Genomic DNA, 23,191 nt, shown 5'->3' on the forward strand with positions numbered 1-23,191 from the left:
CATCTTCTATCTGCATAAGTTTGTGCACTTTTAAAAGAAGTTACAGCTTTTTCTTTTTCTTTTTGCTTTTTAAAACTTCCTGCCATTTCCCACTTGGTACTAGATCTGACTACTCTCTGTCTGGGCCTTTCACTCCTTATCTGTTGCCTTTTGGCATTTCCAGTTCCAATTCCTCAACCTGAGACCAAGAATGAAGTGTGCACACAACAAAGCAGGAATGCAAGAACTCTGCTACCATCACAAGCCATATGGGAGTTAGGTGCCCCATTTTCAAGCAGGAGTAAAATTCTCTTACTTTGCCTTAAGTAATGTGTTAATGGTTGTTTTCTCTGGAGTAAAAAATAAATAAAAATAGTGTGAACACATTCCTGGGCATAGAACTATCAGTTCTGACACCTCACTTATTCAGTGCAAGAACTGTCAAATGGCACATCATCTTGTTATTCTCTTAGCTGTTGTATTGTATTATTATTATTTGTTAGATTTCTGACAACCCGTCATGATAAGTTCTCATGATGAATTACAGCAATATAAAAATATAACATTAAAAACAGTTCTCAAAGGCCAGGGGAAACAGGTGCCAGACACATCTCTGTGGGGAGGGAATTCCACAGTTCCTAGTACAGGTGAAAAATATAACAAGCACTTCATTGTGTAAGAATCTATTAATTCACCTGTCTTTCTTCCCTGTTTTTTTGTTTTTGTACTAGCTGGCTCTCTCATTGCCTCTTTCCTTCATATTAAACATTTCCTTCTTGGCAATAAAAAGACAGGTTAATTTAAAGTGCAATTCATTACTATGGGTTCGGAAAGGTTAAATAACAATGACACAAACCCTTTTAAGGAACTTGGGGCACTGCGGGAGAGAAAACTATGTCCATTTGCAAAGCTACTCACCTGGTTTCTGTCTCTAGCATTCGCATATCTGAACCTCTGAATGTAGTAGAAGACTAGCCATGCCAAGGAGATGATCATCAGCACAATGAAGGAGATGGAGACAAATACCACAGAGGTTCGGCTAACGTACTTCTGTAGGTTTCGGGTTCCAATTGTTATATGCATCATCACAGTAATATTTCGCTCCAGCAGACTCACTATTTCTTTCCCCTTTGGCTCAGGGATCATTATTGCTACAACATCTTCTGTACCTGCCAGATTGGAAAGAAGGAAAAACAGCCATTAAAAAACAGCAACAACCAAGGAAAGCAGCAATTTTTAAGAGGAGGGAAAGCAATAGCATCACAGCAACAAAGAGGCGCAATGGCAATTGAAGAAAAGCATCTGCAGCATACTCCTATGTGTTTATGTTGTTTTCCATCGAGGGAGGAAACAAACTTGAACCCAAAGAGAACTTTAGGTAGGGAGGTTGAAACTCAGAGTTGCAATAGGGTCCTGCAACAGCTTGCGGGAAGCCTATTTCCACAGTAGGAAACAGCGATTGAGTAATGACTCATAAGCGCTACACACCTTTCCTATTTGACCACTTGTATTTAAAGCTATTATTTAAGATCAAAGAGTACAAGGGTGCTATGATCATACAAAATGTCTAACTGTAAATCATGCCTCATGTTGGCTACGTCTTCAGTGGGAACAATAGAGTCTCTGCTTGCTTTATTGCTTACATCGCTCCTTCTCTTTTTCTATTTCTAGATGACATTAATACAGAGTTTGCTATGAATTTTTAAGCAGCTGACAAGACGAATCACACTGAATCATGAATCAAAGGTGTCTAAATGCAATGAATGGGTAGCTTTTTCTGTCGTTCTTTCTCTAAACATCTCAAAATGCCATTTTTCTTTATTATTTAACAATTGGGGGGGTGATGACATGGTTAACTGAAAACTACTCACTTGCTGAGGGACATTTACCCATCGCTGTATTTGAGCTAAAAGGACTACAAGATGTTCCAGTGGCCTTTGATTAACAGCAGCCTCTAATTTTGCATTGCACAGGATTGTTAATGACTCTAGAGAGCATTACCAATAAGGAAATATAATCAGGAGAATGGTAGAAGTGTGACAACCACACTCTCTTCATCCACACGTTCTTACTGTCTTTCAATTTGATTTTCCAGGGCTCCAAAATGCACAGGGAGCCTCCATGGATACAAAAAGACTTCCCACTACAGACACTCACCCTCCATGAGGGTGAGTTGGAAATCAACTGAAATAGTGGTGGAAAGGGGTGAAGCTAGCATGCTCATTCCTGCTGCCCTCCTTTATGTGCTTACGTTTCCCTATTAGTCATGCCTCTACAGGGCTTGAAATGATAGGTAAATCAAACACAACCCAGCGACATCTCAGTAGTCCATCCTCCAGAAATCAAGATGCTTCCTATTCTATCTTTTGGTTCTATATTCAGCATCATTTTATTGCTTGCAGGTACAGACCCAGACATGTCCATCCAGCACTAGTAACTGTATTTCTTGGAGAAATTTCAAGACATATAAAAAAAGAATTTCCTTTATTTTAAAAAAAAATCAGACCATAATCTGTGTTCTGCATACCAGTCACCTCATAAACTGGAGAGTTTCACTGGATCAGTAATTTGAACTACATTTACTTATGTATTACCGCAGAGGTGGGTGAAAAATGTTGCAAAATTTTTGGACCACTCCATTAAACCAGCCCTGACATAACTAGAGTTAGTTAGCACTAATTCCTATGGAAGCCAACAAAAAGGTTTTAGGGACAAGAAACTCAGGTCCCTTAAAAAAAAAAAAGGATCTAGTCATGACGATGGGTGTTGCAGAATTCCAGTGAAAATGGAAACAGAAGAACAAGTTGCTGATGCTCACTTATTCATCCCATGTTGGAATGGAATTCAACTTGTTGTTTTCAGTCTAGAAACAATGCATAATGGATGGCTTCCCTCTCCCTCATTTATATTGTGTTTCCTTTGCACTGAAATGAATGGTGTAGGAAGAATGATCATTAATTATGTTAAATTCATAACTTACATAAATTAAGTAAACAATTACATAAATTCTGTTAAATAGCAGACAGTAGGATGATTAACATAGCATTTAGCAGGAACTGAGCTGCAGTGGAATGGAAACAGCACTGATTGTGACGAAGGCAGGTCAGAACTGAAATGGCTGCCTTCTTACTTCCCTAGTCATGACTAACTTTAGATGGATTGTACAGCACAACTCAACATGGTGTATAAGAACTCAGGCAAAAGGTTATGTTTCAATACCATTTAATGCTGCAGTAGAGAAAACTTAAAATAACAACACTGAATTGAAAATTGTACTTAGGAGATTTTAGGAGCCTTATGTCAGAAACCTGTTACATTAACAGTCAATTCTTAGACAAACTTTTGAATGAAATAAAAATGTTTGAGACAATGTAGAAAGAAATGTTTGATTTCTGAAGCTTACTATCTGACATAGTAAGACAAGCATAGTTCATCTGAAATATTAAGTGGTAGACTTCTCTAAATCACATTTGGATTCAGCAAAAACTGCCTTGCAGAATAAGCTTAAAAATGATAACTAGCCCACTCACATGTAACTATTGTCAGTCACTGATAACCAAAGCAATATAGAAATAGACCCATCTTTTCCCCACATGTATTGATTGACGATATTCATATTCCTTCCAGTTTATATATATATATATCTGATCTTACCTTTCTACTGCATTGGGTCTCAAAGGCAACTGACAACTCAATTTAAAAACAAAAACAAAATCATCATCGTCATCGTCATCACTACAATAATAACAACACTGCCCCCCTCCCGGACTCGGGAAAATGCTATAGAAAGCAAACCTGAAAACAGTATGACACAGAAGCCTAAACGCATAAAAACAGCAATAGCAGCAGCTGTTAAAATTAAATAAGCAACTAGATCTTGTAAACCACCAGAAGGTTGGGAGGACAGGACGGATTTAATGGGGCACTCAAAGAATAGCAGTGTCAGCACCAGGCAACAATTGTCTAGGAAAGGAGCTCTACAAATCTGATCATAACCATAAAAGAGACCCCCGGCAACCACTCACCTAATTCCAGGCAGTTCCTCAGCTGAAAACCTTCATTTCCAAAAACATCATTGTCTGATCATATACAGTGGTACCTCGGGTTACATACGCTTCAGGTTACATACGCTTCAGGTTACAGACTCCGCTAACCCAGATATAGTGCTTCAGGTTAAGAACTTTGCTTCAGGATGAGAACAGAAATTGTGCTCCAGCAGCGCGGCAGCAGCAGGAAGCCCCATTAGCTAAAGTAGTGTTTCAGGTTAAGAACAGTTTCAGGTTAAGTACGGACCTCCGGAACGAATTAAGTACTTAGAACCTCTACAGTGGTACCTCAGGTTATTTGCCATGGGACACAGGTTATTTAAAACCATGAATTAACCCCCCCCCCCAAAAAAAATAAAAAGGTAAAAATAAGTTTATGTATAAAAGCTTCTTATCGCCCTGCTGAATTAGCCCAGCTTCCTGCAATGGTCAGCCATACACCCCTGGGAAGTTCATAAGCAAGGCCTCACTCAGGTAAGTAGCCAATTCCCCATCAGATGGTATTCAGAGACATGCTGCATCTGATCCTGCTGGTAACATATAGTCATCACGATTAGCAACAAATGATAGCTTTAAAGAGGGAATAACCTATGGAGGATAAGGATCTCCGCATTGGTAAAATGCAAGACATAACAGGTAGATATGCCCATGTACAATTATGGAGATGGGGGCATCGGCGTAGGCCAATCTTCCCCAACCTGGTACCCTCACAGACATTTCAGATCTAATAATTAGCCATGCTGGCTGGGACTTGTGGCAATTCTAGCCTAGCCAGCAATCCCTGGTGTGAAAATCAGGGTTTAAAAAGTACTCAAGTATTTCCAATTTTCACTATCATAAATATAAAAGATAAATAATCAAAAACAAATTAAATATCCCACTCAACATAAATATAATGTATAATGATGGTGATTAAATGCCTCTGTTTTGTCACCTATGAAATATCAGAGTGGACGTCTTCTCTTCTAGGTAGTTAAGTTTTCCCTTTAAAAAAATTGAAGTCATTCTTCCATTATCCTTTTCTCCTTTTCCATTACTTTCCCAACTCACTTTGAATCCATATATAATCTGTGCAATGAGTGCAATACAGTGGTACCTCAGGTTAAGTACTTAATTCGTTCCGGAGGTACGTTCTTAACTTGAAACTGTTCTTAACCTGAAGCACCACTTTAGCCAATGGGGCCTCCCACTGCCACGCAATTTCTGTTCTCATCCTGAAGCAAAGTTCTTAACCTGAGGTACTATTTCTGGGTTAGCGGAGTCTGTAACCTGAAGTGTATGTAACCTGAAGTATATGTAACCCGAAGTATCACTGTACTTCCATATGACTTTTAAATGGAGATATGGTGCTTCCACATGACATAAAGGTGACTGACTCTGGGCTTGCAGCGCTCATCTTGCTTTATTGGCCGAGGGAGCCGGCGTACAGCTTCCAGGTCATGTGGCCAGCATGACTAAGCCACTTCTGGCGAACCAGAGCAGCGCACGGAAATGCCGTTTACCTTCCCGCCGGAGCGGTACAAGTCAACATCAAAATGCCAACCCACAGCCAGCTTCCAAAAAGTCTCCCTGTTTATCCTTCCCATGAAAAAATTACAGAAACCTGTTGTTGACTACCCATTCGCGATATCATAATAACCCGTTTGCAATATTAGGTCCCTATCTGGAAGGAACCCCCCCCCCCCTTATTGAAAATACTAATTCAGACTATAACCCCACCCTTCGGCCACAAACTGCACAATGCTGCAGACACATTAACAATTTAACAGGATAATTAAAGCCAAAGGGGTTCCTCCCCCCCCCACACACCTTTTTTTACACTGGTCGTTTAATGTCTGGCTACAATATGAAGCAATTAAAATGGGAACCTTCCACTCAGATATTAACAGAATACTACAGAGCTCCACTGAACCTGTCTGAATGCTAATTAGGACTCCTTTCAAAATGCAGACCAGACACAGACAAGATGCAGCTGACTGTGATCTTTCCAACGTAGCACAGAACTAAGCCAGTGTGTTTATCATTGTGCAGGGAGGCCAAGAATTTTCTTCTCATTTTGCTGTAATCAATGTCAGTTGTGCAGAGGCCCCGAAGAACTCAGAACTGGCTGGCTTTCCTTAATTGTATGCAGACACTGCGGCAAACCAAAACGTATGGTGAAAATGTCCAGCGAAAGAGTTTATATTTTGTGTCTGACTCCCCAGCCCCTGCTAATAAAGAATTTCAACCCATCAATCAAGCAGGAGAACTTGACAATATGAAATGAATTAGGATCCTGTTATTTATTTTGGTTAGATTAAAAATGTCATAAAACATCTAGGCATTAACAGTGCTATCAGACATCATTAAAAGCTTTTCCATATGCTGCTTCTTTGGCCTTTAGGAACACTTTACTCCTCAAAATTCTGGCAGATTACCCTGAGTATTTCTCTGGAGACTGCCTGTATTGTGTTTCTTTTTCTTTTTCTAAATCCACGCCTGGCTTTAATGAAACAATCTTATTGAATTCTACTTAGGGCTTAAACTTTGAGACTCTGCTTTGATTTTGCAAATCCCTGTAGAATTTTACCTCAGTCCTTCAGAGCTTTTTCATCAAAGTCTATGAACAGACTTTTCACTGCTCTAGCCACAACACACCAGCCTGGCCTCGGGTACGTGAAGATTTCCCCAGCTTGCAGTAGCCCATCATGAAATGCATTGGGGAGGTTCCTACACCCTTCAGGGTGATATTGGGGGCGGTGGGGGGTGTGTGTGAGCAGGGGATTATTGCCTGGAAGGGGAGCTGAACTGCATGCTGATTGTAACTACTAAAATTAGGGGGAGGGGCAAAGTTACAATCTGCAGAAAAATGGAGAAATAAATCCTATTGTTCAAGGAAAGTATAATAAGATACAGGAAATATTAACTACAGATAAGATCTCATATCAGTTAAAAGCTACAGCTAACCCCAAAACTAATTATACTTAAAAAACAACGGTACTTGTTCCTAAGTGTTATCCACTCTGCTAATAGGAAATAAAAAAGAATACTCAGATTCTCCTCAGTAGTACTTTGGTGATTACAAGATAATGGTTACTGGGTTTTTTTATACCTACATCCAAGAAAGTCTTTAGTATGCCTTTTACAGTTCCTGATCATTCTCATTTCTTCCCTTCACACTTATTTGTCAATATACTCTGCTCTCACTTGTGTCCTTAAGGAAAAGGAAATGTGTTATTTTAAAATGTAACAAAAAAAAATCTAAAGTATGCAGTACCAAAAGATATGGATAGGGTGAAAATGAATGATTTGTTCATTCTTAAAAAAATAAAAATAAAATTTGACTCATTTGGTTCATTGATATCTCTGTAAAACAGCCCAAGGAAAGCAGAAGCTTGTCTGCACCAAAGCAGCATAAGCAATTAAACAGCCTCAGCCTAAATTCACAAGTTAAAACAAATGTCTGCTAGCCAGTGTGAAAGGAAGTGAATGTTATTATCCACAGTATCACGCAGTGTCTGTCAATTATATGCTAGCCAGATGATATACGATTAGTGCAAAAAATGGCTACTGTTCTTCATTTGATCTTTGGCAGAAATGACTGTATATTTCATGAATATACAAAGAGAAAGCTTTGTATATTTTCCCAGCACAATTATGGCAATGGGTTTATTTATTTGAAAATTTATAACCCAATCTTTTCACATGATAAAACAAGGCAGTTTACATCATATAAAATGCAATGTAAAAGATATTGCTATGCCTACAGAGGCTGAAAGGAGGCAGATGACTGTGCCTTCTTGAGAGAAGAGATATGCTTTGGCCTAAAAGAAGAGAAAAAACAGTAAGAAATCTCAAACAGCAAAATGCTTGATTCTCAGTTCCAAATTGCATGTCTCTAAGCAACATCCCACGGATATGCTTCTTTTTGTTGATAACCATGTTCTGTTGAGGGGAACGATATGAACAACAGATTTGCATCAAGAGTTTGGAACAATAGGCAGTTATGTGTGCATGCTGGCGGAACCTGTGGAAGGAATGTGTGCATGATTTCAAGGGATTTCCAAGTATTGCCACTGTGGTGGAAGACATTGTGCAGATGGTCAGGCAAATGGGTGGTGATGGCTTTGCTGGCCTCATCTAGGAAGAGGTGGAAGAGCTAATTGAGGGCCAACAGGTGTTGACTGTTGAAGAGCTGGAGGAACTGGTCTGATCAAGTTCAGAGTGCAAGGAGGAAGATGAGGAGGTAAACATGAGCCAGCAAGCTGGAACCTGCAGAAATTTTCTTAGCTCTTCCAAAGTCATAAAGCATTCAAAAGCTATGATTGTGGAGTTTGACCCCTTCATGGAACACGGCCTCAAGATCACCGGTGAGCTTACAGACAGTCTGAGACCATACAAAGAAATGCTTGACAAGCTCATGAGACAACAGTGGCAGCCACCAATCACCAAGATCCCCACAAAGGATCAATAACAACAGTAGTATCAGATGTGCCCAAGCAACCCAGCTCTGGATCTGAACCACAGCCAAGAACATCTTCTGGCTGCCAGTCAAGCCCCCTTGTTCTCATATCATCTGAAGCATCATCCAGTGAGGGAGAAGAGGAAGAAGAACACAAGTAATATTCGTCCCTCACTGGTAATTTTAAATGATTTCCTTGGGATTGTTCCGGCTTTGTGTGATGTTGCTTATACATGCAATGGCCAGGAATGTAACCCCTACATAAGATGCAAGTTACCTGTATACCACATGCAGGGAACTGCTTGAAAGCAAAGTGTTTCACAGCACAATAAGGACAAGCAAAAGTATTAGCACAAGATGGATCAGCTGCAGCCTTTTTGCTGCCCAAAGAGAAAACAAAATCTGAGTTGTTGTCCCCAGTTAGCCTCCTTTTCCATTGCTGCCTTATACCTTACAGTCTGCTTCCTCCTCCTGCAGATGTAAGAGGTGCAGAAGTGTCAGACACAGGCAGCAGAAAGTGCACAGACTTTCCGCAGCAATCACTCTACACCATAATCTGTACACAGATTAGCAGGATTATCTGATGTCATTTTGTAGGTGTCCCCAACACCCCTTTTTCTGACTGCTGCCGCAAGAGACTAGTGCTAGTGAGGTTAAGGGTTTGGAAGGTGACACTTTTTGGAACATGTCAGTCCAAAAACTCAACTCTGCTACAACTGCACTCCAAATTTAAGTCACATTTAAAATACTTTCCCAGAAAATAATCTCCAAAGAGTTTTATAACCATAAGACAATAAAAGCAGCATCAAAATAATACAAAAACAATTGCATTGGCAAGCAATAACTGAAATTGCAATTCAAAAAGCAATTCCAGCTTATACCAGAAGGTTTATACAAAAGTCAGGAATAACAAATGTGTTTTCTTCCAAAATGTCTAAAAGCATTTATATGGAATGTGGGTATACACGCTCTACATATTATTCTGGATTCAGGCTGTTTAGGTCTTTAAAGGTCAAAAACAGCACTATAGTAGAATCTACCTAAGATTTGTGTCACGTGCTTCTGCTTCCACAGACCAACACCTGAAAAAAACAATACTGTGGCATTTGAGAATGACAGAAGTGTCAAGATTTTCATGAAGTCTTGCAAAGAGTATGTTATACTAGTCCAGTATAAGTATAACAATTATTTGGACTAACTGTATGTAAACAGCTTTCCCATGTTTTCCTGCACATCTCAGAAAAAAATATATTTTGTTTACAGATTTGTGGTGGGAACAATTGTAAAACCAACTATTTTGAATAAATCAAAGCCAGGGCAAGTATGTACTATGATACCAGTTCCAGAATGAGAGCATGAATTGTAGAATGTGAAGTTGTATAAAGTAGTATTTATTCTATGTAATATTTATTCAACTGAAAACAACAACTTTTTTGCCCGGATTTTCATTGTTTGAAATATTTCAACCCTAAAACCACATAAAACCTCAAAGAAAGGAGATCTGGATGGGCATGTTTTGGATGCGAGGGTGACACTACATTTTTAATTGATTGGAAGGCAAGAAAAACAAGCGGCTGATGTAAATACGGGAGCACTCTTTGCATGTACTGTTGATACCCACTAACTACAAAATCAAATATAAATATTAGAAGGTTACCAAAAAAATACTTATCTGGCAGAGTAAGGATGCCAAGTTAGAGGGCTGCATTATATCCACAAGACAGTCTTATCATCATGAATGCCAACTTAAAATGCTGCTTCTCCCTGGGGGAGAATGAGCACACAAATCAAGAGCACACTTGTTCACAATAAGACAGTGAGGCTCTAGAAGTGAGATTATTTTTGGTGATCTTTAAGAAGAAGTGAAGTACAGGCACACAGTTTGGAGGTGGGTTGGGGGAATGCAAGTTTTGTCCAGAGTCTCACAGGGAGATCTCATACAATCATCTCCAAGCCATCTGCACCAAGCCAAGCTTTACTGTTGCTATATTCCCAGCTGCCCAAATGCCAGCATAACACCCTCAACAAAACATATCCATGTACACCACTGTAATCCATTTCCTGGGCTAGAATTTCATTACAGACATGCTGCCTTATGCAAGTATTTCTCTCAGTAGACTTGATGTGATGTGGTCAGAAGGGCTCATTAAGCTGATTGTTAGCTACTATGGTGTTCTGGAAACTGTCACGGTTATGGGCTAAAGTCAGCTTGCCCAAAGGAGCTCTGACTGCAAGGCATAGTATTTATGGCCTGATTTTGACCCATCAATGAAACAGAAAAAGCAGTTTGGTGTTCTGGAGCTAAGAGGCTTCTGGGCTGGGAGTCTTGATGAGCCAGGAGTGCTGCTGTGTTGTTTTGGGAAGAGCACTGCTGCAGGCTATGGGCATTGTGTCTCTTTAAATAAACAGATATTCTTTAAACACCAAGACGCTCAAGTGGCTTCTCCAAACAAGGCTGATCCTAGAAGATCTCCCTGAAATGTCAACACTCAGGGGAAGAGGGGAAAGTGAATCAGGGAGCAGAGGTTAAAACAAGGGCAAGGTGATCACTTGCACAATGCTCAAAAGGAAGAAACACATCAACATCAAAAAAAAAACTTCGCAAGTAGCAGCCAAGGCTTGTTTTACAGTGGATGGGGGTGGGGAATCTTCCTGGCCAAGTGCAAGTGGGCCAGATCTTTATTTCCCCCACCCCCACGGCCAACTGTGGCAGGTGGGTGGGATAACCCACATGTCAATCATATGACCTGCCAAAGTTGGCTCTCAGGATAAACCCTTTGGGATTTATTTTGGTAGTATCCATAACAAGAAAATACTGGTAGAGAAATAAATCACCTTTCTTTCATGTTCATGTAAAGCAAACACTATATATTTTTTAGAGAGAGAGGAAGGTTTTAATATCTTTTTAAGAAGCATGGCCTGGTCCTGTTTTTAGGACATGGCTTGCCAAATAGGCCATCAAAACACTGTAAGAAATTATAGTAGATTTATTAGATATCTGGGCTGTCTAGATAAGGGCATCCTGCTCTGTTCACAATGTACAGAGAACATTACATAACAAGGGACAAAAGACAGGATGGAGGATGAATCATACTGTGTTCCAAACCCTTTGTAACAGACCATAAAAATATCATTACTGTACAGTATATAGAAAAAGATGAAATGGTGCAGATTTGTTATGTGTTAGTAGTGGGCATTTCAGAATCCTTAAATATCAGCTTCTGATACTAATGGCTGTGTTCAGTCATTGAGGCCACAGTCTTATGCAGACTTACCTAGGAGGAAGTCTCCTTAAACTGAACAGGATTTACTTCCGCATCAATATGGACAGGATTGAGACAGGCAACTGTTGCATGTTTCATAATTAATGTGAATGGCACACTCTTATAGCTAACACTTTGATGCACCCAACATTGTCATAAACCAGTAACTGGGAGAAGCCCATTGTGCTTTTTGCAAAACCAGCATTATCTTTATGTTACTAATAGTAAGAAATAACCTTCAAAGACAGCACTCTTCCTAGAGCAGGGGTCAGAAAACTTTTTCAGCAGGGGGGCGGTCCATTGCCCCTCAGACCTTGTTGGGGGGCCGGACTATATTTTGGAAAATTTAAAAAGAACGAATTCCTATATGCCCCACAAATAACCCACAGATGCATTTTAAATAAAAACACACTTTCTACTCATGTAAAAACATGATGATTCCCGGACCGTCCGCAGACCGGATTTGGAAGGTGATTGGGCCTGATCCGGCCCCTGGGCCTTAGTTTGCCTACCATTGTCCTAGAGCTCTGAGGTGAGAAAAGCATCCAATTCCCTACAGCAGCACCTAAGGGCCAAAAGGGACTCTGCTCTAAAATCTCACAGGGGGCTGCACTGCACAGGGTTGTATTTAAATGGCAACTTTGTAGTTAACATGTTTCTTATTAGAAAAGGCATATACTTTGATAAGTGTGGCTGTCTTCAATAATTCTAAGCCCATCTTAACGGCAAACAAAGGCCAATTACAGTTAAATCTACAGAGTATATGCAGTGTTCCATACATATGAAATGAGGAACCACTTACAGGCATTTTGGTGTGCAATATTCTTATGTTGTTTTGTTGTTTAGTCATTTAATCGTGTCCGACTCTTCGTGACCCCATGGACCAGAGCACGCCAGGCACTTCTGTCTTCCACTGCCTCCAGCAGGTTGGTCAGACTCATGTTTGTAGCTTCGAGAACACTGTTCCACCATCTCATCCTCTGTCGTCCCCTTCTCCTTGTGCCCTCCATCTTTCCCAACATCAGGGTCTTTTCCAGGGAGTCTTCTCTTCTCATGAGGTGGCCAAAGTATTGGAGTCTCAGCTTCACGATCTGTCCTTCCAGTGAGCACTCAGGGCTGATTTCCTTAAGAATGGATAGGTTTGATCTTCTGGCAGTCCGTGGGACTCTCAAGAGTCTCCTTCAGCACCATAATTCAAAAGCATCAATTCTTCGGCGATCAGCCTTCTTTATGGTCCAGCTCTCACTTCCATACATCACTACTGGGAAAACCATAGCTTTTACTATACGGACCTTTGTTCGCAAGGTGATGTCTCTACTTTTTAAGATGCTGTCTAGGTTTGTCATTGCTTTCCTCCCAAGAAGCAGGCGTCTCTTAATTTCATGGCTGCTGTCACCATCTGCAGTGATCATGGAGCCCAAGAAAGTAAAATCTCTCACTGCCTCCATTTCTTCCCCTTCTATTTGCCAGGAGGTGATGGGACCAGTGGCCATGATTTTCGTTTTTTTTATGTTGAGCTTCAGATCATATTTTGCACTCTCCCCTTTCACCCTCAATAAAAGGTTCAGTGGTGCCTCGCAAGACGAAATTAATCCGTTCCGCGTGTCTCTTCGTCTAGCGGTTTTTTCGTCTTGCGAAGCAACCCTATTAGCGGCTTAGCGGATTAGCGCTATTAGCGGTTTAGCGGCTATTAAAGGCTTAGCGGATTAGCGGCTAAAAGGCTATTAGCGGCTTAGAAAAAGGGGGGGAGCGGAAAAAAATCGGAACACTCGCAAGACGTTTTCGTCTTGCAAAGCAAGCCCATAGGGAAATTCATCGTGCGAAGCAGCTCAAAAACGGAAAACCCTTTCGTCTAGCGGGTTTTCCGTCTTGCGAGGCATTCTTTAATTCCTCCTCACTTTCTGCCATCAAGGTTGTGTCATCTGCATATCTGAGGTTATTGATATTTCTTCCAGCAATCTTAATTCCGGCTTGGGATTCATCCAGCCCAGCCTTTCGCATGATGAATTCTGCGTATAAGTTAAATAAGCAGGGAGACAATATACAGCCTTTTTTTTAACTGTTTTCTAACTGTAGCTTCTTGACCCACATAGAGATTTCTCAGGAGACAGATGAGGTGATCCGGCACTCCCATTTCTTTAAGAACTTGCCATAGTTTGCTGTGGTCGACACAGTCAAAGGCTTTTGCATAGTCAATGAAGCAGAAATAGATGTCTTTCTGGAACTCTCTAGCTTTCTCCATAATCCAGCACATGTTTGCAATTTGGTCTCTGGTTCCTCTGCCTCTTCTAAATCCAGCTTGCACTTCTGGGAGTTCTCGATCCACATACTGCTTGAGCCTTCCTTGTAGAATTTTAAGCATAACCTTGCTAGCGTGTGAAATGAGTGCAATTGCGCGGTACTTGGAGCATTCTTTGGCACTGCCCTTCTTTGGGATTGGGATGTAGACTGATCTTCTCCAATCCTCTGGCCACTGCTGAGTTTTCCAAACTTGCTGGCATATTGAGTGTAGCACCTTAACAGCATCATCTTTTAAAATTTTAAATAGTTCAGCTGGAATACCATCACTTCCACTGGCCTTGTTATTTGCAGTGCTTTCTAAGGCCCATTTGACTTCACTCTCCAGGATGTCTGGCTCAAGGTCAGCAACCACACTACCTGGGGTGTACGAGACATCCATATCTTTCTGGTATAATTCCTCTGCGTATTCTTGCCACCTCTTCTTGATGTCTTCTGCTTCTGTTAGGTCCTTACCACTTTTGTCCTTTATTATGGTAATCTTTGAACAAAATGTTCCTTTCATATCTCCAATTTTCTTGAACAGATCTCTGGTTCTTCCCATTCTGTTGTTTTCCTCTATTTCTTTGCATTGCTCGTTTAAGAAGGCCTTCTTGTCTCTCCTTGCCATTTTTTGGAAATTTGCATTCAATTTCCTGTATCTTTCTCTATCTCCCTCGCATTTTGCTTGCCTTCTCTCCCCCGCTATTTGTAAGGCCTCATTGGACAGCCACTTTGCTTTCTTGCATTTCCTTTTCATTGGGATGGTTTTCATTGCTGCCTCCTGTATAATGTTGCAAGCCTCCATCCATAGTTCTTCAGGCACTCTGTCCAGCAAATCTAAATCCTTAAACCTGTTCCTCACTTCCACTGTGTATTCATAAGAGATTTGATTTAGATTGTATCTTACCGGCCCAGCAATATTCTTATAATGAAAGCTAATTATTTTACATTTCAATATGAACAGATCTCCTCAGCTAACTAGAAGTCGTATTATGCTCAGGAATGAATATATTCCTTACTGTAGCACCAAGACACTGGATTTGTTGAATAAACCATGAAAATGTTAATCTATCAATCATCACAATACCTGTGTTATTAAACAAGCTTGTCCGCTGGTAGTGGTATAATTGCTGCCTCTCTCAGTTACAAGTGAATCTGAACAACCAATCTAATTATCCTATCTAGCCATCCCATAATTCACATGAAAGCCTTTAATGAATGATGAAAGATTACAAAATGGATCAGCCATTTGACAGGGTTACATTTGAAAAGAAAACAGATTTAAATGAAAATTTGAAGCTTGATACAGCCACCTGTTGTTCTAAGAAAGAGCACTGCATGTCCCGTTTGCTCTGAAGCAACCATTTTAGAATTACCAACCAATAATTCCACATTTGGTAACATTGATTATTGTTGATTTAGAATAATCTCAAATATCATTTAAAATATCATGCACTTCATAAACATACTTACTCTTGAGACAACAATTCTGTATATTTATATTTTCTGGCATTTCACTGTATTTTTTAAAATGAAGCTTATCTTCTCTATTACACAGGTTACAAATGTGGCTAGCTCACAGTTTTTAATATTTATACCTTTTTTAAAATATTCCTTGAAGATACAGACACTGAAACTATACAAGTGCCAGAATATATTTCAGGATATATATGCTGCTTAGATAGTCATTTGAAATCAGAGTCTGAAGGATAAAGATGCTTCACAATGATGGACAAGCAACAGAAAGTTCACGTTTTGGCTGCAGTGGAGGAATTGCACCTCAGATTGAAAATCTTAGAACAGGGATGTGAAGCCTGTGGCCCTTCACCTGTCTGCTGTTGGACTCCAACTCCAATCATCCCTGATAACAAGCCAAGCTGACTGGGACTGTTGGGAGTTGAAGTCCAACAACATCTGGGTGACCACAAGTTTCCCATCCTCATCCTTGACAAAGGGAGTGAAGAGACGTTGCTGTTGTTGTTGTTGTTGAAGAGTTTGGATTTGATATCCCACTTTATCACTACCTGAAGGAGTCTCAAAGCGGCTAACATTCTCCTTTCCCTTCCTTCCCCACAACAAACACTCTGTGAGGTGAGTGGGGCTGAGAGACTTCAAAGAAGTGTGACTGGCCCAAGGTCACCCAGCAGCTGCATGTGGAGGAGCGGAGACGCAAACCTGGTTCCCCAGATTATGAGACTACTGTTCTTAACCACTACACCACACTGGCTCAAACAAACAAACAAACAAACAAACAAACCTCAAAGCAGTTTACAAAAAGAGAAAGTGTGTGTAATAACAAGAAGTTTGTGCCATGTGAACTGCTAGACTTTTTGTGGGTCAAGTGTTTTCATCTTACAACAAATAGCTATTCTCAGAGACGAAACTGGCACAACTGTCTTGGAAACAATGTAGCCGGCTGCAAGATCATCCTGATCACCAAAAGGGCTAAAAGCTTCTTGTTTGGCTGCAATTCTGAAGCACAACTTCAGACTAGAAAACTGTGAAGGAGGGGGGATACCCAAAGGAAGCTACCATCCCTTTGGCACTAATCTCACTGTGTTGTGCAGCATTTGAGATACCTAGAGAAGCTGTTCTGTAGCAGTGCCCCATCATAGATGGTGCCCCCAGGTAAGCAGCTCTGGGAAGTACAGGTGTCCCCCCACTCATGCTCGATTGCATATACACACAGTGCTGGGAAATAAACAAACATATTCAAACCAGGAAATGGCAGGAGAGAAGTTGAGAGTCCTTGTGGTTCGCGAGGAGGCCCTCCTCAGAGTTCAAAGAGGATGTCAGTGAGGGAGACGAAACCTGGAAAAGACCAGAGGAGCAACGGGCTTTGTTTGAGCTGCTGAGCTTCCCCGCCTAACAGCTGATGTGCAGGGTAGTGCAGTTGCTTTTCTGCATGTCTTCCAGGTTCCAGCTGGCCCCAGAACTTCAAACCTAGTTGAAGACAAAGTTGTGTGGAGCGGGAGAGAGCGGGGGGGGGGGGAGGACTGGCATTTGTAAGCTTTTTAGAGGGTGCTCCCGACTTACATGGCTTTCACTCATGCACTTAGGGCTTAGAATGTAACCCCCACATAAGTGGAAGGATGCACAGTGTTTAGGACGCTGCAATGGCTGGCATGACCTCATATGTACATCCCCTGTTGCAAATGTACAAGTTGATCCTAATTTTCAATGATGGGGAAAAAACAATAACTTAGAGGTGCCAAAAGTGAATTCCCCATGTGCAGTGATGCCTAAGTAAATAACTTTTTTAAAACTATCACTGTTTTAGATGCATGGGAATTTTCAGCCTTTTTAATCTTTTGCATGTAGCACTGTTTTTGTTTTTTTTAAAAAAAAGTTTGTGGAAGTAGCGGCAAACTTCCAAAGCTAAAGACCAACAATCCTTACCCCATTCCAGTATTTTAACTTTTATTTTTATTTACTTCTGAACAGCTATGGGCATTTTGAATCTTACCAGTATATAAACAAACACGAAACAGTGTTTTGGCAAACCCCTTAAGATTTAGATCTACCCAGGAGTCCTCATTAGCAAAGGCAATTAAAGAGTAGCAGCAGAAGCTTCTCTCATACACATACACATCAATTATAGAATTATTGTACAGAGGTGCAGTCAGCTTCTTCCACTTTTGCCATATTTATTCTCCACTCCCTTTCTGTGCATGTATAGAGGTATCTCCTGAGTATAACAATTCCTTGATTCTCTGTTCGTAGATTTGTTTGCCTCTCTATAATTTTTTTTTAAAAAAGGGTTACCAGAAAATGCAGAGCACAGTTAAAGAACAAATAAGATGGAATGCTCACTTTTGGATATCTTACAACTTTTCAAAGTTCTTTTCTCGTGTGGAACAGTTTAGAATATATTGTGAACAAATATAGCAGAGTCAACTAAAAGTAAGGGCAATTGCTTGTAAATGTTTTTAGATTGTTGTGAAAAGTGGGCCATTTCAGCTTCAAAATTGCTTGAATGCAGTTATAGGCATTACTCAGAGAGCTGAGAAGACCTCTGTCCAAATGGATTGCCATATTAAGAAGCCATACAGCCTTCTTAGGTTCACAGATGTGCCTGCTTTACAGATACTGAGACTTTTCCAGTTTAGTGAGTGACGCAACTCAATGAGTGACATCCAATTCCTGTGTTGCCTCTTCATCTGTGTACCTGTTTCAGAAACACCCAGGTGAATTATGTTCTGTGTAGAACTTCAGAGCAGAACCACAAAAGGAACCACTATCACATCACAGCAATTAGAGTAATTGTTGAGGTTCTTTCATTTATTGCTGGTTCTAAAATAATAATAATAATTATTATGAGACTTTTCATCCCATCTTTTAGGTGGCAGGTCTGCTGTAATGCACTCAATGCAGGGCTGCCCTTGAGGTTGGTCCAGAAGCTGGAGTTGGTGCAAAATGCAGCAGTTGAACTGAATGTGTGAATGGTACTAGCTACTTTTCCTTGATATAGCATTAGTTTTAAACAATCCCACATTAAATAGCCATATTCCTTCCTTTCTAATTGGCAATGCTATGTCAAAACTATTGTTAAGGAGTCAATATTTTAGCTTCAAGAAGAGATCAGGTAATGGCTAAATTATCCTTATATGTTGTCAGAGCTAAGCTAACAAGTCCAGAATTCCTACTTTAATGAAAAATGGTGGGGGGACCTCTGTTAATCATGAGCTCATTTATTGCATTTCTAAGTTATGAGTCTGAAGAAAATACAGTTAAACCCTGGCATATGATCCATAAAGTTGTAAAGTAAAATCTGTGTACACCAATAATTGTGTTCAGGTCTCTCACCCTAGAAGCAGGTCAACATGCCACTTGATAGAAGCTTTTGAAATTTCTGAAAGGGAGTTTTGAAGTGGTTTCTGCTGCAACATGAAGAGCTTATGCTAGAAACACAAGTCAAAGTGCACGTGCAGAAACCATTGGGTGCAGCTGTCCAGATTGCAAACTTTTATGCTCTTATCTGCATTAAAGAGTGTGCAAGAACTGTATTCATAACTTCAAGAGACTACAGAATAAACACTAACCGGATCCTGAGAACAGTCATAAGCCAACAAAGAATAGAGGGACTGCAGTGGTGGGGAGAGAGCTGAAAAAAGTCTAGAATCGGTGGTAGATCAGAGGAGGGACAATAAACTGGAGCTCAGTCTAGACAAGATGGAGGTTCTGCTGGGAGGTGGTTTCTCTGACTGGGAAGGTGATATTCAATCTGTTTTGGTGAGGCTGCACTCCCATAAAGGACCAGGTTTTCATCTTCACTATGGCATTCTTACGATGAGGGAGACTATCGGGTCTATTGAGTCCATCTATTCCGACAGGCAGCAGTTCTCCAGGGGTGTCAGTAGGCATTTTTGCAACATGAGGTGGTTAACGCTGGGGACTATCAAAAGCCATCAAAATGCTGGTGATCCTTGCTTGGAATGACTATTTGTGCTCTAGGACACTGGAAGTTTAGAATGAATAGTCTCTTAAGGATGCTATGAGGGATGAAATATTTTTAAATTAAAGAATGCATGAAACAAATGGGCATAATTTACGGTCTGGGGTAGAACATAGTGCTATGATTAAGCCGGGGGGGGGGGTAGGCTGTATGTCTGAGATGCTTCTAATTCCTCGATCCAGCAAGTGTTAAAATCTAAGCAAGGGTTCAAATTGTTGAAATAGCCAGACAAGTTTATTGGTAATACCCCCTTTAAGTATGGGTCATTAAGGTAACAAAGTTAGTGGCTCTGTGCCAGATAGCAAATGAGTGCCCCCCCTTTAATACAAAAGTCAGAGTTGAGTGTCATGTGAGCTACAAGGTAGAAGCTGGCAGGCTGCAGGCTGGGCAGCTGGGAGACAGAGCCATGTCTGATTTCTGTTGGAATCCAAGGCTGTGGCTCTGAGAGAAGAAAGACCTTCTTGGGGAGTTAATGCTGTGAACCCCTCCATCATAGGTAAATAAACCATGTATTATAGAGACATGATAGTCTCCTCTGTCCCTAATTCCAAAGGAAACGCAAACCCTGGGTAAGCGCATGGACTCCTGGAATCTTGCTCTGCTCGGAGATTAATTTCCTGCTTCAAAATGTCAATCACTTCTAATGTCGTCTACTTTGCTTGGCAGAAAAAGGACAATGTCAGTAGAGCACAACCAGTGATGGTGGAAGAAGAATCCACTTAAGAGACAGCTTGACTTTAAAACCCTAGAAGTAATATATACAGTACTCAAAAGTAAGTGTGTGTGTGTGTGTGTGTGTGTGTGTGTGTGAGAGAGAGAGAGAGAGAGAGAGAGAGAGAGAGAGAGAGAGACCTTCCCACATGGACACACTTTAATCTCTTAAGAATGGGAATTAATCTGACGCAAATGCATGTCTTCATTCGCTATCAGTTCAAATTGCTCTAATCTCTAGCACTTTATTCTCTCTCCCCTATGGCAAGCTTGGCTTTCCATTCCAGCAATCAACTAAAGTGAGGAGCTGGGATCTTTTTATGGTTAGGAAGTGAGTGCATTGGCATTCCGACAGCAAAGCTTAATCTGGAATTAAAGCCCGAACATCTCCTGAAATGCTACTTCCTCTTTCAGTGCAGGGTTTTCCTTCTCTAAAGCTTTTTTTTAAAATAAAAAAACACAAAAACAAAACTCAACAGATTGTGGTTTTGAACAAATCTGCCACCATCATGAAATTATAGTGTTCAGTTTTGTCTCAATTCAAGTTGTTTGTTGCTGTTCAGATGGGCTATGAACATTCTGGTGTCAAACACTTGCGCTCCTAAAAATAGAACTTGTCATAGCTTAGAAGGGCAGAAGGTCACCTTTGCAATAATACTACAAAGGGCCCACAGAACAGCTTTATGACTGCAATAGGATCCCCAGTTAAGACAAGACATTTATGTCTTTACAAGTGTGCCATGGGAGAAGTAGGGGATTGGGGGCTGGAAATCAGAATTAAAATCTAAATCCTGTTAATGTATCAGAATGAAATAAAATATAAATTGAGAAAACCAATCTCTGACAATATGAAAGAACAAAATGTATAAAGTATAAAATGACTCTGTGACCACTATGTTCAGGAAGAGTGAGTTCTGGGTCACAAATGTGTGTCCCCCTCCATACTAGCTAAGTAGCTCGAATCAATGTACTTTGACCCAGTGCTGCACAAAAGGCCTTAAACTGCAGTGTGACATTGAAATCCACACAATGACACTAGGCAGTGCAAAGCAGACTCATTTTAATGGGGCACACTTAATTGACATCTCACACACTCACCCAGACTACTGTAATTGGAATGGAAGCAGAATGTAATTGGAGTTCATGTTCATCCCAAATGAGAACCCCTTCCATCCTATTAAAATCTGACAAGTGTGATGTGGTCAGGAAGGCTGAATGTGCTACCACATTAGATAGAGAATTTCAGAGCTTGGTATTAATGGAATGCTATTGTTTGCTGCTCTTTGCTATTTCACTGGACACCCTCAGCTCATTCTCCAGCATTAGATAGAAATACAAGACTCCTTTAAAAGTATCGTTTTTTAAAAAAACCTGACAAGCCGCATTCCCCTTACCCTCTCCTGCTTGTACTGTATCACATGATTCACACATTAAAAAATAAAAACTATATAGAAGACATGGTGTATTAGAGTAATAAAGGAAGAAAAAAGTACACAAACCTTTTCCAGCTTGTACAAATGCACATAAAGAAAACAAAATCACAATGTCTGTACTTAAAAGGGCAGAATGGCATGTTAGATTGGGGAGAATTTCCCAACCCAATGTTTCTTCCCTAACGTTAATGGGATGCGAGGGCCTGCTTAACCCTCCTCCTGCCCATCAATTTAGCCATGAAAATACTGCTTAAGTGGTTTTAATAGTTTGTTTGTAAGCACACACACAATTAGGCTAAAAACCAGGAAATAAGCCTGGCTGGGAGCAAAGTGTTGAGGTAGAGAGTATGCACACTGGGTGCTAGAGAAATTAAAACATCCACCTTTCCACTCTTTCTCCTCTAGAAACGCTCTGTGCCCCCATTATTGTGTTATTGTGGCAAATTGTGACAATTGCTTCTAAGGGTGGAGCTACTTACTGCAGCATTCCCTCTCCTACAAAAGCCTAATTACCCAGGTGGCTTTTCCTGAAAAGGAGAACAATAGATTACAATAGGATTTATTAAAATCTAATTTTGTCTTTTCATGGCATAGTTAACCTACTTTTGACTTCACTTTTATTCAAGCACCATCCCTTTATGTGAGTGAACTTGAAATACAGTGGTACCTCGCAAGACGAATGCCTCGCAAGACGGAAAACGCGCAAGACGAAAGAGTTTTCTGTTTTTTGAGTCGTTCCGCAAGACGAATTTCCCTATGGGCTTGCTTCGCAAGACGAAATGTCTTGCGAGTTCTTGCGAGTTTGTTTCCTTTTTCTTAAAGCCGCTAAGCCGTTAATAGCCGCTAAGCCGCTAATAGCCGTGCTTCGCAAGACGAAAAAACCGCAAGACGAAGAGACTCGCGGAACGGATTAATTTCGTCTTGCGAGGCACCACTGTACCTCTCAATACTAAGGATCACAAGCCACAATGAAAGCAGGTTCATTTATAGGGTAGCAAATTTAATGAGTACAGACTTGTTCAGCATAGACTCAGAGGTAGAAGAGGTAAAAAGACAACTAGGAACACCATCAAAAGTTAGTTCTGAACAACTCCTACAATTCGAAATCAGCTATCACAATCTTGACAACATTGCATCAGAGTCAGGAAGAAGCTGTAGCACTCATAGCATTATGACCTCAGAGTCCAGGAGTAACCAGATTTAGAGACCAATTTAGAGACTGCAGTGGCACCAGCTGAGGAGGTGGTCTACATTCCTGGCTCTGAGCTTGATATCGGTGATATCGGGGCACTGAACCCCGGCTTGCCCATCAAGAACCTGTTTAACCAGACCCCACAATACCTGGGCCCACAGAACCAGAGCAAGGACTTTCATAGGTGTGTTTCCTTGGGCCTGAGAAAGTGAGTGCCTCCCACATTCTATTTTGCAAATCCAATGATGCAGGCATTCCACTAGGCAGAAGGCCATTTAGTAAGCATTCATCTTCAAGCAGAGAATTAGTTCTGTAAAAATCTGCAGTTAGCGAAAAAAGGGGACAGAGGCAGATAGGAGATCTCAGTTCAAAAGGCCTCAGTTCACCACTA

At 40.7% G+C, this 23,191-nt stretch overlaps 1 protein-coding gene across 1 annotated transcript in view; it reads right to left on the bottom strand.

Moving 5' to 3' along the window:
• The window catches only part of RNF150 (ring finger protein 150), a 91,757-nt gene that overhangs the window by 31,625 nt on the left and 36,941 nt on the right, over positions 1-23,191 (bottom strand). The window contains exon 2 of the mRNA XM_083520083.1: positions 898-1,148. Within this exon, the coding sequence (XP_083376209.1) occupies positions 898-1,148 (251 nt within the window). The remainder of the gene's footprint in view (positions 1-897; positions 1,149-23,191) is intronic.

The sequence above is a fragment of the Podarcis liolepis genome, assembly GCF_965112155.1.
Source record: "Podarcis liolepis genome assembly, chromosome: 9".
In the NCBI taxonomy this organism is placed as follows: Eukaryota; Metazoa; Chordata; class Lepidosauria; order Squamata; family Lacertidae; genus Podarcis; species Podarcis liolepis.